Source organism: Parasteatoda tepidariorum, chromosome 1 (genome assembly GCF_043381705.1).
Source record: "Parasteatoda tepidariorum isolate YZ-2023 chromosome 1, CAS_Ptep_4.0, whole genome shotgun sequence".
NCBI classification, from domain to species: Eukaryota; Metazoa; Arthropoda; class Arachnida; order Araneae; family Theridiidae; genus Parasteatoda; species Parasteatoda tepidariorum.
This window is the reverse complement of record NC_092204.1, coordinates 40952691-40970433: the sequence shown is the minus strand read 5'-3', so window position 1 is coordinate 40970433 and position 17743 is coordinate 40952691. Positions and strand designations below refer to the sequence as shown.

At 29.4% G+C, this 17743-nt stretch overlaps 2 protein-coding genes across 3 annotated transcripts in view; one reads left to right on the top strand and one right to left on the bottom strand.

Annotated features, from left to right (window-relative positions):
• Nucleotides 1-288: 288 nt before the first annotated feature.
• LOC110282813 (uncharacterized) overlaps nucleotides 289-17743 on the bottom strand; it is a 40050-nt gene continuing 22595 nt past the window's right edge. Inside the window, exons 1-4 of one of the 2 annotated variants that reach the window (XM_071179183.1) lie at nucleotides 5590-6000; nucleotides 4068-4170; nucleotides 2500-2606; nucleotides 289-458 (exon numbers count right to left, since the gene is read on the bottom strand). In XM_071179183.1, the coding sequence (XP_071035284.1) occupies nucleotides 402-458; nucleotides 2500-2606; nucleotides 4068-4170; nucleotides 5590-5706 (384 nt within the window). In that variant the 5' untranslated portion in view covers nucleotides 5707-6000 and the 3' untranslated portion in view covers nucleotides 289-401. Of the gene's footprint in view, nucleotides 459-2499; nucleotides 2607-4067; nucleotides 4171-5589; nucleotides 6001-17743 lie in introns of those variants that run through there. The other variant, XM_021146905.3, reaches the window with a different exon arrangement.
• Nucleotides 16692-17743, top strand: part of LOC107436140 (uncharacterized) — a 12163-nt gene continuing 11111 nt past the window's right edge. The window contains exon 1 of the mRNA XM_016047723.4: nucleotides 16692-16851. Within this exon, the coding sequence (XP_015903209.1) occupies nucleotides 16741-16851 (111 nt within the window). The 5' untranslated portion in view covers nucleotides 16692-16740. The remainder of the gene's footprint in view (nucleotides 16852-17743) is intronic.

The window sequence follows — 17743 nt, the reverse complement described above, 5'->3', positions numbered from 1 at the left end:
ATAGTTATTTTAATTTTGATATAATAATTTCTTTTACATTCACTGCCTTATACATTTATACTAGCAAGAAAAACTAATGATGTTTTTTAATGCTGTCAAGCAAGTCTTTTAGCTAAGTAGAGATAAAATGTATCGCAGGAATTTTTATTTTAATTTAACTGTTCTGTGTAGGGTTTAGCTAGGTTAGCATCAAGGGCATTTAAGCAGAAATAGGGTGACATTCCATGGTTTGAGGTACTTTAAATTATGTGTCTGAAAATATCATAGTAAAATAGACTGTTGTATATATTGCTTAAGAAAAGTACTCATTTTTTATTGATACATTTTAATGTTCATGCTTTTTCAATATAATCTCATTTGACAACGAACACGTAACAAAAATTTTCTTTTACGCAAAACCTTTACAAAACTTCAGCCACGGCACTTGAAATTAATCCTTCTTGCTTTATGCAGGCGTACTAAAATACACGAAATCCAAGTTTTTATTAAAAATAATTCACTACATCAATTAAGTATTTATAATAACAACTCACAATTATACACATAAAAGTAAAATCGCTGCATTTTTTTCAATTTTTTATATGTTTGAAATATTTAAAAATAGATCACGTGAAAATATCTTATTATATTATAAAAATATGTTCAATGTATTACATTTTTAATTTACAATCATTGTTTCAAAAATCATTTTGCACATTAGGAGGCTCCACTCACTATTTCCTCCAATCACTACATTGCTTCTTATTCATTATTTTTTTCTTGTCATACACCAATATCCTTTCCAAAAACGCAAAACAATTTGCTTTCAGACTGTATAATTAACAATTAATAATAAGCTTTATGTAAGAAATTTTTTTAAATGTGTTAATCGTATCTAAATAAACGATTAGCTAGACCTATTTAAGCAATTACAGCCTGCAATTTAACCTAAGGAATATAGATCGTATGACTCAATAACAAAAAATAAATAAGAAGTAATTTTATTCGTTGGCCAGACTTATAACAATAAAAAAAAGGAACGGTTTTTATCACTCTTTATAAATTTTTTTTTTAAAATTTCAATATAATGATTAAGATTTATATCTGGCAACAAGCAATCTCTTTCTTTTGCTACTTAGGATTGAAATCTACATGAACACAAGCTTACAAAATGAACAAATAAACAAAATTTTCGTTTAGTTTACGAACTAAAAAAGGCTCATTCAGTATGTCAAATTTTAACTACGCAATTGCACTTCAGCGGGTTACGGATAGACAAAACATGGTATTTTTTCCTCACAAGTTTAACAGTTAATAAATTTCGAACTAATTGTCGAATGTTAAATTTTTTATTTCATCATACTCCCTGCACTTTTTTTCCGATAGATCATCTTTTTCAAACTTTTAAATCCGTTAGTTTTTTAAAGCTAAACAAAATCTAACTTAAAGAAAAAAAATAATTATAATAATTTGCAAAAAGACACTTACAATTGCAATAACTTTCGAACAAACTGGAATTTCGAAACACATCTATGCGTTAAGTTAATAAACAAATATGGCCTCTTTATCATACCAAATTTCAACTATGTTAGTTCAATTCCGGTAGACTTCAGAACGGCCAGTTTGGCAGTTTTTAGGCCAAATTCAACAGTTAATAATCTCGAGCTAATTATGGAAAATTTATTTTTTACTCTTATCATACTCTTGGAATATTTTTCTACTATTCTTCATAATTTCAAGTTTCCAAGGGTTATAGTTTTTGAACAGCGAAACAAGCTATAACGTTAGTCTGAGAATTAAAACGGCGGTGGACTCTACGATATTATGGCTTTTTTAACATAAAAACAAACAAGACACAAATAGGTTAATTCAAATTTATGTTGTTGTTGTGTTGTTGTTTCTAATGCCACTTGCCACACGGGCAAGCCTGCTTGGTGAAACCGAGCAAATTTAAGGCAGAGTATGCGTTTCTTGCTTTTCAGTGGCGCCATCTATGGCCAAGAATTCGACTTCTGCCACATCATACGTCTCACCCGTTTATAGGGCGAACCCATTTATATATCCATTCATTCATCGTAGATCGTAATTTTGACCTGAATCAGAGAACGATCTCAGGGATCGAGGACTTTGGAACATGGAGGACTTTGCGACTCGACATATTTAACGTGCATTAGTCACTATGCTACACGGGGAGTCTTCGGCCAGCGGGGTTTAAACCCACGAACTCTCGGACATGGGCCCAGTGCCCTACCGGCCAGGCTATCCCGGCCCATTCAAATTAATAAAATAAGATGTAAAATAGTTTTAAAAATAAGGTAAAAGAATTAAGGAGCCATTACTGAATGACTACCAGTAATGTTTTGAATAATTTTAGATGATATAATGTTAAAATATATAGTATTAAGAATTTATATATAGAACACCCTGATGTAAAGAACATCAAATGATGCGGTGATGTAAAATCTTTGCATTAGATGATATACGTATATATAAATCGTGACATTTTTAACATATACTCACTCTTCCTTTAAATACACACTGGAGGCCTTTGTTTGGATGACATGGAGGAAAGCTTTCATATATTTGGCCTTCACTTTGTAAAGCGTCCCCAGGAGAGCACTTTTTGCCTATAGAGTAAAATCAAAATCACTTATCCATTCTCCACTGTAATAAGTCTTTGTAAGCAGAGTCTGGCATACTGCGTTTAGGACTTAAATTAAGTTTTAACCGAATAAGAAGAAAAAAAGTTTATTTGCAGATTTTTTTCCACAGACTTTCCAAGTAAGTACGGATTGAGACAAATCAGAAATTGTTTTGTATTACACCGAAATGTCTTCTACGAAACACTCAATAACATAATTGCTGGGAAGGCAACAGAGATAGTGAAACATAGTATTTGGTAGAGACTGGATTTTGATGGGAATCCTCCCCTTTTTCCTGTTGCTGTGCAATGGTTCCAACTATTATTGTTCCCGTGCTGGTTTACCTAACACCGCAAGAAGTAAAAAATAATATAACGATTGTATTGAACAATAAATGTTCTAAAATTGAAAATGCTGGAATGAAATGATCTTTCTTTTCAACTATAATTCTCATAGTTCCTCTCATTTTTCATATAAAATTCGAATATCGTACAAAGAATATGTAGAAGATTAAAAATAGAGAATATTAGCGCTTAGTCAAAAAATAATTTTTCTTTTGATTGGTTTAAAACGATCCCATTGTATAGTGAGAAAAAAAGTATAATCGAAACTACTCGAATATGATACAATTTACAGTAAATTCTGGATCCTAGGAACTCCAAAAAGTATGGTGGATTTTGCTTTAGCATTTTGGTAGTAACTTTATGCTGGAATTATGAATCCCTCATTATTGGGCAAGTGTCATCACGATTGTCTCCTCTTGGACGACCATCACATAAAATCAGGGTTATAGGAGTCTTGTAAGTTTAACACGCTTCCATCAAACAGTGCTTGAAAACTCGAAGTTGTGCATTTTGGAGACCAGATTTCGGACTTTTAATTCGAATTTTCGGAAGTTTTTGGTTATGAAATGATCCCGCAAGATTAACGTTAGACTATTTTTTCAAATTAAATGGAGGATGCTTTAATTTTCATTTCGTTTAAAATAATTGAAAGACTTTAAATATTTTCTCTACTGCTTAATTTCAAATGCCAAAATTTTCGATTTTATTTACATACTAAAATAAATTTATGCATTTTTATTCTTTATGCAGGATCTTGCAAAAAGTCTAAATGTGTTATAACATTTCAAATGATATATTTGAGAGACCATTTCGGAAGCTTTATGATATATATATATATATATATATATATATATATATATGTCGTATTTCTAACACGCAGACAGACGTTTTTTACAATTTTTTTTACTTATAATTATTTTTTTTTGCTGCTTAGAACTATTAGTGTGACATAATTTGTTGTATTTATGATCAAATTCAATTACTATNATATATATATATATATATATACAACTAAAAAACATATAGTTTTGTCAGCGTTTGCAGTATGCGATCTCAATTATTACTTAAGTAGTATGTTAAGTAGATAGTTATCATTCCATACCTTTGTGCGCAAACGGCTCGCAGGTCAGTATTCCATTCAATTTCACGCAAGCATGACCTTTGCCACATATCGCAGTTTCTGAACAATCTTTACAGAATACCAGCTATAAAAGGAAATTACAAAAAAAATAGAAAAATGTGAATATATTTTGCTGAAAATAAGAGAGAAAAAAAATATTTAAGGGACACATACTAATATTAACGAATTGAATGCTTGACAGAGTTACATATAACATGAAATGGGTGTAATGGAGCGGTGGTTATTTCTGTTTTTGTGGTCTTTGGTCCTGATGTAAATACACACATCTGATAAAGTACTACCTAGCATTTCAGTTATAGTCAGATTTCAGGACAAATGGCAAGCTCAAGGCTTAACATTCATTTTTCTGATAATGTATCTACATATGCATGTTTCAAGTGTGTTCTATGACAGATTTTAGAACATGCAGCAAGTTAAATAACATTAATTTATCTTCCCAAATGAGTTTGGTATTTCACTTGAATAAATGGTCCTGAAATAATGGCAGAATAGACAAAGTTGAGAGTCTTATTGATAGAGATACCAACCACTGTGGTACCACGAGCAATACAGTTCAGTTACTGGATGACAGAAATATACCTTTAGATAAGTTTATACCAAACGGACAGCACTTCTTTTCAAGCCCAGCATTCTACCGGCTTTCAGTTATACTTTTTTGTTCCATTGGTCATATATTATGGACATTTTTGTGTAATATAGAAGACTGGAACAGCAAGCAAGCCTACGTCAATTCGGCACGTCAAACGTAAACGGCTGATTTATGAATCATTAATGCCAATTATTTAATGAACATTTTGCTTAATAAACGGAAAAATTGTTTTATATGCCGTAAGTAACGCTATTCGATAAAAGAAATTCTAATTTACAATTGGAAATATTTTTTAGTTTCTTCGAGTTTTCAAGAGGCCTATTATAAATACTTAAATAAGTAATTGGAAAATTAAGGCATGAGAGTAATTGGTCTCTTATGGACTTTGGTGCCGGGGCTTAAGTAAATATATTACGTACTTTTTTTTTGAATTTCATATTTTAATCACTTCGTAACTTTTGATATAAGTAAAGTATTGTAAAATTAGTTAAAATCATTGTATTTTTAATTCTTGTGGATTATAAATGCATTACGTTTTTCATATCATTTAAAATTTCATACCTTATTTATCCGCTTTGTACATATTTATCATGTTGATTGTGTTTTTAGCCGAATCAGAAGAAAGAGAAGTTATTTTGTATAACTGTTTTTAAAATTGATTATTTAAGATTATACAAGGAGCTTTTACGTGAATATTTTGTCTCATCTACGGGAATAACGAATTAATTACACGCGATTAATGCATGAATTAATTTTAATTTCAAAAGTCTTAAATCTTATTTAAATTTTATTTCTAACAAAATAGTTTAATGAAGAACAAAATTTAAATGAAGTTACATCAAGTTTGAAGCTTAAATTTTTAATTATATTAAGGAATTGGAAAAAAAAACTTACATGGATTGGTACGCAAAGGGCGAAGAGGAAAACTAAAGCGGCTTTCATTTTTAGAAAAAATGAAAAATAGTGCAAGCAAATAGTAAGCAGCAGAGAAGATGATAAGGCTTTTAACATCTGAATCTAAATATAAAGGCAAAAAAGCGTAAAAAAAAACTGTTAAAATTTTATACTTCTCAATAAACTTGGTTTTCGGCCTTTGTATAATATTTAATACAACACTTCTTTTCGATTATTCCTTTAAGCATCTAGGCGAAATGATTTTTGTTAAGTTATTCTGTTAAGTTTAAGTTCTAAAAGTTAAGATTTCTTTGTAGAATGGCCCTTTTTGTATAAAAGATCAATTAACCTAAATGATTTTGTTTTGTTTTGTAATATTAAAGCAGTGCTATGACAGTTTAAAAGTGTCTTTAAAGATATAATTGTTTATTTTACAGTTTTGTTATTTAAATAACCATACGAAGTGAATAATTTGTTTTGTTCAGTTGGCACTATTTCCAAACAGATTGCTGTTTTATTTCACTTTTATTTATGAATGTTCCTTTTTATGATTCTGGAGTTATTCGCTTTAAAAAGTTACCCGCATATTTCTTTTTATGGGAACATCAAGTTCATCCACATGAATAATTTAATAATTTTATTGTGTTTACTTTTGTTTGAGAAATCAATAAAACAAATTGTACGTCATAGAGAAAATCAACTTACAGCTTTAATTTTCAGCTATAATGTGTAAATGTTATTCCATATCTTAATATTATTCTGTTTATTTGGAATAAGTTTATGAATTGTAATTAAAAAAAATAGATAGTTAATAACAAGTCATTAATAATAAGGCTATTTTTTCCGATTTTCTTAAATAAATTTCCAATTAATATAGCTTTTTAATACGAACTTATTTTTTTATTTCAATTTGAATACCTATTACTAAAATTAATTATGTATCTTTGGCGCCAATAATAATATGACAATTTTTTGCAGTTTATAAATACAAATAAATACAGTTTCCGCATTAATTTAGCATACTGATACAAAACTTTTTTTAATTTCAATTTGTATTTAATACCAATAAATTGTATATCTCGAAAATTGTTGGAAACGACACTAACATTTTTATAATAATTTATGACGAACGAAATAATATCGTTACTTGTTTCGAATACAGTAAAAGTCACCAAACTATAATTGGCTTCAGTAATGCTTAATTAAATGTGGTATTAAATACTTCTGGTATTGCCATTTTAAATACTTCGGTAACGAGTACCTATTATACCAAGGTGCATAAAATAAGTACTGAGGTAATATAATTTTTACCACCCCCCGAAATGAATAAGTACCCCAATATCACTATCTTACGCATTATGGCACTTAATACACAACCTTTATTTTTTAATTATTTGTTGTGTATTCCGGTGCGTCTTCTTAATATTAGATTTACCATAATCTAATAATAATCACTAAACGAAAGATTAACAGTATAACATATAATATCATTTAAAATGTGATAATCAGAATTTTCCATAATTTTTCCATGGCTTAATACATAACTTTCCTTTTATTTCATAAGTTCTTGTTGAGTTTCAATAATTTAATTTTATAAAGACACGCCTTACAATCGCAAGTATTAATATAAGAATCACGGGGTTTCATAAACTTTTTAAAAATCGAATTCAGTGAAGTATTTCCTTTGCGTTGAGTAGTTATTAACGATTATTGAAGTTATACTTCTTATGCGACTTCCAACAAGGTTGCGTTAAACGTTTAACGCTAAATTTTTATTGGCCGGGAAATCACGTGGTAGGAACCAGTTTTCCCTCATTCATTTCCATATTGTTTTGGTTCTCACTAGCATAAAAATAATAAAAGTATTGTTTTTCTATAAATATTTTTTTAGTTTGTTTTGATACACATATAATTTAATAGGGTAGTATTTTTTATTTTCAAATTTAGTGGATAACAATTGTAAAAAATGAGTGAAAATAATCCCACGGACAATGTGATGGATTTAAGGTTATGTCAAGATACGTCTCTTGTGAATATCAATTGATTGTTTCTCTTCTGAAATTGCATTATGACGCATTCACATACATTATTAATACAAATACATTTTCCAGGGCGAGACGATGAGGCAATCACAAGCACTTCCACTGGTCCACGAGGGAAAAATGCACAATATTACCGTGATTACAGAGCACGGAAGCGAGCGGAGCAGGAAAAAAGAGTCGTTGAATAGAACTAGTGATCCTTCTACGACTGCTGATTCTTCTACATTTAACGTCGTAGGTTGCGAAGTTTAACTTCTTCCGTGCGGAGGGACTCCACTCACTATTTTTTTTTACTTGTATTAACATAACATAGGAAATCTATGATTAATATTTTGTAAGACTATAGTCTTCCAGGGCTCAATTAGATAACTTTATCTATATTTCATCAGTCTTGTTGAGTTTCCACTATTTAAATTTGTAAAGACCAGTTTCACAATTGCAAGTATCAATAAACGAAACACATGGTTTCATATTCCTTTTAAAATACAAATTGAAATTATTAGCGTTGATTTTATTTGGGATAATCTAGCATATGAAACCACAAATAAATAATTCATAAACTCGTGCAGTAAAACTAATTTTTGATTGATTAGTGATGCAGGCTACCAAATCGCCTTATTATGAAATATTAATCAAACCTTACAGAAAACTCATTCTTTGGAATCACCTGACATTGATCCAATAGAGCATTTGTGGTCCTACTTGGAAAACCGAATTCGTGCTGCCACGCTACCCCCTCGCAATGTGACGGAATTGCAGGACAAGTTGGTGAGAGTTTGGTACCAGATACCTCAGACTACCTATCACTACCTTGTGGAATCAATGCCACGGCGGGTGCTAGCAGTTTTGAGGGCTAAAGGTGGTCCTACATATTATTAGCAGGGTGGTCATAATGTAATGACTCTTCGGTGTATATGGAATAATACTGAAGAGCAATTTGATGTTGAGATATATCTCTTGAAAAAAAGTGGTTGAGCCTTATATTTTCTCAAGCCCTTCATTTTATAAAATATATAAATGATAGTTTGTTTGATTAACTTAGCAATAAGTTATTTATTTATAAGATAATAAAAGGAAGATTAATGAAAGGAAGAGTTTGTGTATGTGTTCTTCTTATTACTCCTAAAATATTTTCGCTACTGTCCTGAAATTTAAACAGTAGATGGAAGGATAAATTTCAACCAAGACCTTAAAAACCATTAAAAATTTTAAATTTTTAAAAAATTTTCCTGAGAAAGATTTGAATTTTTTTTAAAAATATGCTTAGTATCGGTATTTGTTATAATTTAAAATGTGGACAATAATATTTTATTTACAAAATATATAAAAAATAGTAATGTTCGTTAGTTTAAAACTCTATAAAATAAAATTATTGCATGTTTTTGGGTGTTTAATTTATTCTAATTCAATACGTATTGTTCATGATGCTTGGTGAGTTTAAAAGCGTACGTGGGTTGACGTCATCCAGTTAAAAATTTCGCAGTTCTCTGACACAACGCGATTATTTTCATAATATTTACGCTTTTGAAACGTGTTTTCTCTTAAGCCAACCATGAAAATTCAATGGTTATTAAAATAAATTTAAATATCAAGTTATTTATCAAAGTGCAAATTCATTGTCAAAATTGCTCAAAGTTACTTAAAGTGTTACAAAATTGCTTAAAGTGTTGACTATCAATAACAAATGACATTTTCGGTGCTAAATGACATTATCATAAGTTAATATTTTTCTTGATGAGTTGAATTTGTGAAAATGTATTATGCTTAATAATTTATTTGCCTTTGTTTTTTAACATAAAGTCATCGAGACAGGACACGAATAATAACAAACTGAATTAGAATTATTTCAGCTCTATAAGTTGTGCAAGATTATAAATTTTAGTTTCTTACATGATTGTGTAGTGTTGATTAGTATCGATTCATCTATTCTTACTTTTTTCTTTATCCTGTGAGAGGAACGGGAATTCGTTTATTTTGTAATAATAAGAGAAAGAGTTCGAGTGTTCGTCGGTATCATACATGATTGTGTAGTGTTGATTAAAATCGATTCATCTATTCTTACTTTTTTTTTATCCTGTGAGAGGAACGGAAATTCGTTTATTTTTTAATAATAAGAGAAAGAGTTCGAGTGTTCGTCGGTATCATACATGATTGTGTAGTGTTGATTAAAATCGATTCATCTATTCTTACTTTTTTTTTATCCTGTGAGAGGAACGGAAATTCGTTTATTTTTTAATAATAAGAGAAAGAGTTCGAGTGTTCGTCGGTATCATACATGATTGTGTAGTGTTGATTAAAATCGATTCATCTATTCTTACTTTTTTTTTATCCTGTGAGAGGAACGGAAATTCGTTTATTTTTTAATAATAAGAGAAAGAGTTCGAGTGTTCGTCGGTATCATACATGATTGTGTAGTGTTGATTAAAATCGATTCATCTATTCTTACTTTTTTTTTATCCTGTGAGAGGAACGGAAATTCGTTTATTTTTTAATAATAAGAGAAAGAGTTCGAGTGTTCGTCGGTATCATACATGATTGTGTAGTGTTGATTAAAATCGATTCATCTATTCTTACTTTTTTTTTATCCTGTGAGAGGAACGGAAATTCGTTTATTTTTTAATAATAAGAGAAAGAGTTCGAGTGTTCGTCGGTATCATACATGATTGTGTAGTGTTGATTAAAATCGATTCATCTATTCTTACTTTTTTTTTATCCTGTGAGAGGAACGGAAATTCGTTTATTTTTTAATAATAAGAGAAAGAGTTCGAGTGTTCGTCGGTATCATACATGATTGTGTAGTGTTGATTAAAATCGATTCATCTATTCTTACTTTTTTTTTATCCTGTGAGAGGAACGGAAATTCGTTTATTTTTTAATAATAAGAGAAAGAGTTCGAGTGTTCGTCGGTATCATACATGATTGTGTAGTGTTGATTAAAATCGATTCATCTATTCTTACTTTTTTTTTATCCTGTGAGAGGAACGGAAATTCGTTTATTTTTTAATAATAAGAGAAAGAGTTCGAGTGTTCGTCGGTATCATACATGATTGTGTAGTGTTGATTAAAATCGATTCATCTATTCTTACTTTTTTTTTATCCTGTGAGAGGAACGGAAATTCGTTTATTTTTTAATAATAAGAGAAAGAGTTCGAGTGTTCGTCGGTATCATACATGATTGTGTAGTGTTGATTAAAATCGATTCATCTATTCTTACTTTTTTTTTATCCTGTGAGAGGAACGGAAATTCGTTTATTTTTTAATAATAAGAGAAAGAGTTCGAGTGTTCGTCGGTATCATACATGATTGTGTAGTGTTGATTAAAATCGATTCATCTATTCTTACTTTTTTTTTATCCTGTGAGAGGAACGGAAATTCGTTTATTTTTTAATAATAAGAGAAAGAGTTCGAGTGTTCGTCGGTATCATACATGATTGTGTAGTGTTGATTAAAATCGATTCATCTATTCTTACTTTTTTTTTATCCTGTGAGAGGAACGGAAATTCGTTTATTTTTTAATAATAAGAGAAAGAGTTCGAGTGTTCGTCGGTATCATACATGATTGTGTAGTGTTGATTAAAATCGATTCATCTATTCTTACTTTTTTTTTATCCTGTGAGAGGAACGGAAATTCGTTTATTTTTTAATAATAAGAGAAAGAGTTCGAGTGTTCGTCGGTATCATACATGATTGTGTAGTGTTGATTAAAATCGATTCATCTATTCTTACTTTTTTTTTATCCTGTGAGAGGAACGGAAATTCGTTTATTTTTTAATAATAAGAGAAAGAGTTCGAGTGTTCGTCGGTATCATACATGATTGTGTAGTGTTGATTAAAATCGATTCATCTATTCTTACTTTTTTTTTATCCTGTGAGAGGAACGGAAATTCGTTTATTTTTTAATAATAAGAGAAAGAGTTCGAGTGTTCGTCGGTATCATACATGATTGTGTAGTGTTGATTAAAATCGATTCATCTATTCTTACTTTTTTTTTATCCTGTGAGAGGAACGGAAATTCGTTTATTTTTTAATAATAAGAGAAAGAGTTCGAGTGTTCGTCGGTATCATACATGATTGTGTAGTGTTGATTAAAATCGATTCATCTATTCTTACTTTTTTTTTATCCTGTGAGAGGAACGGAAATTCGTTTATTTTTTAATAATAAGAGAAAGAGTTCGAGTGTTCGTCGGTATCATACATGATTGTGTAGTGTTGATTAAAATCGATTCATCTATTCTTACTTTTTTTTTATCCTGTGAGAGGAACGGAAATTCGTTTATTTTTTAATAATAAGAGAAAGAGTTCGAGTGTTCGTCGGTATCATACATGATTGTGTAGTGTTGATTAAAATCGATTCATCTATTCTTACTTTTTTTTTATCCTGTGAGAGGAACGGAAATTCGTTTATTTTTTAATAATAAGAGAAAGAGTTCGAGTGTTCGTCGGTATCATACATGATTGTGTAGTGTTGATTAAAATCGATTCATCTATTCTTACTTTTTTTTTATCCTGTGAGAGGAACGGAAATTCGNTATATACATATATATATATGTATAAATATATATATATAATCACTACCTGTAGAGCTGTAGTGGCTCAGGGGAAAGAGCGCTCACCTTCTAATGAAGTGTACCGGTTTCGAAACTTAACGATGGCTGGTCGATAGAACACTTCGTATCCGGCTTGCACGCGCCAAAGTGCGGATGAAAAATATCCGTGAATCATTGGTTAGAGTTTCCTTGCCGTCAAGGCTAAATGTGAAAAGTTTTCACGGTTCAAAATTACAGGGCTACAGAGTGAACATTGGTAGTACTAAACTAAAAATTGGGTCAACGACGGTTTTAATATAGAATAAAATTCCTACTTATTACCAAAATGAATTAGGCATCATTGGCGTCTATAATAGTTTGATTTTCTACTTTTCTCTTAAACGAATTAGTTCCATTTCACCAACATAATTTTTTTTATTAAGCCCCATTGAGTAAAGTGATTTTTCATGATTCCCTTAAGAGAATAAGTACTTTTTCTCCATTTCGTAAAAAAGTTTTAAGCATTGTTAAAATATACGTTTAGTAATAGACAAAGAAAAAACATTATTTTGAAATAAAAACATTTTAAATTGAAATAATAGGTTTCAAAACTTTCTTATGTGCCCAATTTTGTAAGTAATTAATTTTATAATTAAAATAACTGAAATAGAAACAGTTTTAACAAATAATAAATGTTATTTTCTTTGATCAACAACATATGTTATTTTCCTACATTGTATCCCAGGTTTCGAAATGATATCATTAGTTTATAATAACTTTAATCAAATAGGAACATTTTAACAATTGTTTGCCAAGGAATAACTAGCGGGCTTTGACAAACATCTAATTGACATTAAAATATTTTTCAAGGAATAATTGGTGATACACGTGTCAAATTATTCTTTTATTTCCCTTTTGTAACCTTAACGCCATTTAATTGCATGATGCAAGTTTATTTAATGACACTGCACAACATATTTTTATTTTATTTTCGTCTTTTAGATGAAACTATGTGATTCCTGCGTAGGTATTTGATTTATATATCAAAACCAAAATGGTGGAGAAAAGTCCCCAAGCTTATGGTGAATTCTTGAAAATCTCCCATTTAATGTATTTAAAGCTTACTGTTCATCTTTTGATGCAAAATTTTTATTAATTATATTTTTCATACTTTTTTCATTATTTTGCATTAATTTAGGTCAAAGTAAGTGGGAAATATTATATTTAGCATTTTAATAGGTTATAGTAGTGTTTCCCAAAGTGTGGTATGCGTACCCCCAGGGGTACGGGAACAATTTAGCGGGGGTACGCGTTGTTATGTGAAATATCTTGCAACAAACAAAAATTTCAAAAAGTTTTATTTAAAAACAAAACTAGCCATGAAAATTTACGATTACTTATTTTTCCATTGGCTATTTTTTGCTGAGTTAACAGTTATTATATTACCACTAATGTATTTCAACATACATTAGTGGTGTCGACAATCAGTTTTTATTTTCAACTCTTGTGGAATTTTTTTATTGTAAAAAATACATTCATTTCTCTATTAGTGGTACACAACGTCACGAAAAATTCAAAAAGGGTGCACAAAAGTCATAAGTTTGGGACACACTGGATGAAATACAGCATGAAACGCCGTTGTCTTTTTCTGCCCTAAAGGTAAAATCTTCCAAACACGGCACAATTCCAGACAATAATTTTTCAAATTTGCACTTATTTGCTGTTATTTAGATCTAAAAGAAAAATTATTCATCATTGAAGTTTCTTTAATTTATAAAATAAATTATTTATAAATTTTTGAATATGAAGAAAAAAAAATTCAAACTACTTTTTTTAATTTTTGTTTTTCAGTACAAATATAATTCCGTTAAACTGTTTTCTTTCGACTGTTTTCTTATAATTAAAAAATACCAAAATATATTGTTGCTTGTAATTAGAGTGTAAAAAAAGTGAAATGAAAGGAACACCGGTGTAGCATCTGCGTCAAAGAATAAATTATAAGAATTAAAATTTGTAAGATAAAATATGCATGTTTCTTTTCATATATTTGATGTATATTTTATTTGTAATAGTTATTATATACACACTATCACTTATGAATTTCAATATATCAATAAATTTTTTTCATTTATAAAAAGGAATAGAGTAGAAAATATAATAAAATAAAAGTTTGACATAATGTTTTCTTTTCATAATTTCTGAATAATATTATAAGATTTTATTTTAAATATTCCCATCGTCAAAATATCATTGCCTCACATATAATTTCGAGTACCTAACAGATTTTTTCTACCAACTATTGGACTGTTTTTTTTTAATTAAAAAATAGCAAAAATTGTCCCATCTGATCCAAAGAACTAATGAAAGCGTTTCTTCGTTGTAAGTTGTGATTGTGCGTTGCTAAAATACGCTAAGTCCCCCGGCTGAAATGTGGGTTTTATGGGAAGCTAGTTATTGGTAAACAAAAAATAATTTCAAAATCGTCATATTCAATAAAAAATTATGCAAAAGCCGCATGTTTTCATCTAAAGGACATTTTTTTTCTTATAGTGTAATATAACATAAATGGAAAGTTAAAAATAAATAAAATGTTAGATGAGTAAAATACCTTATTTCGAATGTCAAAATCTTAACATTTTCTAATTAGCCAATTCTATTTTAGAAAAATCGTTTCAGATTTGAGCATTAATATCAAAACATGAAACTATGATTACATGCCAAGTTGATGCAGTGATAATAAGGTTTTAACTGTAGTAAATTTTTGTTCAAATTGAACCATTGTAAAGTGCAATTAAGTTCAAAAGCACTGGTTTGCCCAGAAATATGGTTCAACTTTGTCTTATAATAAAGTTGCAGCAATTCTGTCCGATTTTATGGTTAAATGCTTTCATAAACCTTCTCTCAAAATAAAAGCGATTTCTCTAGGTAACCGATCGAAATAGATTCCTGTTAGGGCTGGTTTCGGATACCATTTAAAACTTCGGCTTACTTTCTAGCCAAACTCCTGATTTAATAATTGGTAAGCTGTACCTGAAGCCGGGTACAACATTAATGCAGTTATTATAGCATTTTTGCTAAAGAATATACATAACTATATGAATAAGATTTTTCTAACTCAAGCCTTTTACACGACTTATCCGTATGTAAATATTTTTCTACAAATTTTAAACTATACTTAAAACAATTTATAAACGAAATTCAGAATAAATAGTCGGATAGACTTCTTAATCCTGAGACGAGATCTACTCGTGATAGACTTTATCATTTATATATGGAAAATTTAATTAACTTTAATAGCCTTTATGAATATAGATTATTTCAAAAGTAGGAAAATTTTGAAATAAACTTTATAAAATAATTGTAAATTAAATAAAAAAAGACTTTTCTATCAAGATTTAATTTTTAATAATCCAATATATATAAATGTTATTTACGTACTCCACCGTACGTACAATACGCACGGTTATGTAACATATGAACCGTTACGTACCGTTACGAACAATAGGAACACCACCTGTACATGCTCTTAACATTTTTAGGGGTTGGATGAAAATTTTATTTCGCTACAAATGTTATACAGAATATCTATACATAGTGGATATGCAATTCTTAAATTATTTGCCTAACTCTGACCCGCTCCCTTGGGGGCATTTCAGGATATGCTACTCTTTGTAACTTTTAACCCGACCCAGAAGAAATCCCCCTTCTTGTATTCTGCTATGAGGAAAACTCAGCTTCGCAAAAAGAACTTTTTCAGTGAAATGTACTTCTATCTGCATTACATGGAGGAGTAGGCCACGAAAACCTCTTACTATCAGACCATTGTTACAAGAACTCTATTCCGATTGGTTGGATTTCGAATTTATTGAGCTTTTATGCTCTTTGAAGAAAATTAAAGAAATAAGAATCACGGCTACTTTATAATGTTTTAAAGTTCATTGAAAATGCAGTATTATTATTTATCTTTTTTTTCTTTTTTAATGTGTTTTAAATGATATTTAATGGTTCAATAAAATTTTTTTTTTAAATTCTCAATTAGTCCGGAACAGACTTTATTTTATTTTCAATGTTTCTCATCACATTTTCTATTCTATCTATTAAATTAATCAGAATTAAAATTTTTATTAATTCTTTATTGAATTCTTTTTTATAAATTAAATTAATACAACGCCAAATACATTGTAAGACAAACATAACGAAAACTCAAATAAGCATAACTAAATTTTACAGCCGGGTCCCCGGAATATAACAAAATCTAGCCCCATGTGGACCGGGCACCGGGTAATTGCTCGATACGCTTCGCATCACTATTTGTTTTAAAAATCATGTTTCAATAATTGAATGACTATCTGTTGCAATGATGAATAGAATCTGATGCTGATATCTTCTTAGAAAATGACAGCAATAGTTTTAATTGTTAAGTTGCCAAATCAGAATAACAAATGTGCCTCTGCCTGTTTCGCAGCTAAGTAATAAAAGTTGTCTGCCATGTATATTGCTTAATTGTGCGAATTTTATAAGTATTTATTCAAATGGTTTAGGAGAAATGTACAATTTTCGATTAGAATCTTTATTACCAGCGTATGGTAACAATTTATGAAGAGAGTTGTTTTATTTTACGGGTTGTAATGTATGTAATACAAATTTTTAAAGCATGCATTGGAATTTTCACTGTATTCTGCTTTCTCTGGCATGTAAGTTTCATGCTTTTTAGTTTTGGAGTTTTTATACAATTCTTATCATTTATTTATTTTTTTCTGATTAATTAATTAATTATTTTTTTTTAGTATTTGGTAAAAAACTGTTAAATATGTAATGGGATTGATTTACCCTTTTTTTTAGTGTTCAAGCAATCCTAATCAAACACCTTAATAAACCAGCATTTCAGAAGAAAACAAAACACAACAATAACTACCGTTTAAGTTTGTGGTATTTGTGTGGTATTTAAAAATATTTTTTTAAGCCTGCTGCAAATTAGTGGGTGGAATTTGCACTCTAGTTAGGGAATTTTATATATATTTTTGGTACTTTTCAATTTCGCCGGTGCAAGTAATTTCGGCTATTATTTTATTTATTTATTGTAACTATTATTTATTCGGCTTATTTATTCGACTGTAATTTTATATTATTTTATTTATTTATTTATTGATTAAAAATGAAAAAATTTAAAAATTAAAATTAATAAATAAAGGAAAAAAACAGTTACTTTGGCGACTTTATCACCTACGCCGGTGAAACGGAAAAGTACCATATTTTTTCATTATAATTCTGACTTCAGGGCACTTTACATTTTAAAATTTATTCGAACAAAATTTTCAGAAATTCAACTCATTCAAAGAAATTCTAACTATTCGAATCTACATTATGCACTAAAAACAATACTATTGGTCACAACCAACTTGCTACAACAACGAAAGGAATTTACTACATCCACGCAATTATTCTGATATTTTAGGACTTATTGCACAATGTTTCGATTTCAATATTTTCCGTTCACTTGAAGATTATTCGCGATCGCAACGAACTATAGGGGGCGTTGTTGTATGAGACGCTTACCTGCAAATTTTGTCAAGATTATATTACACA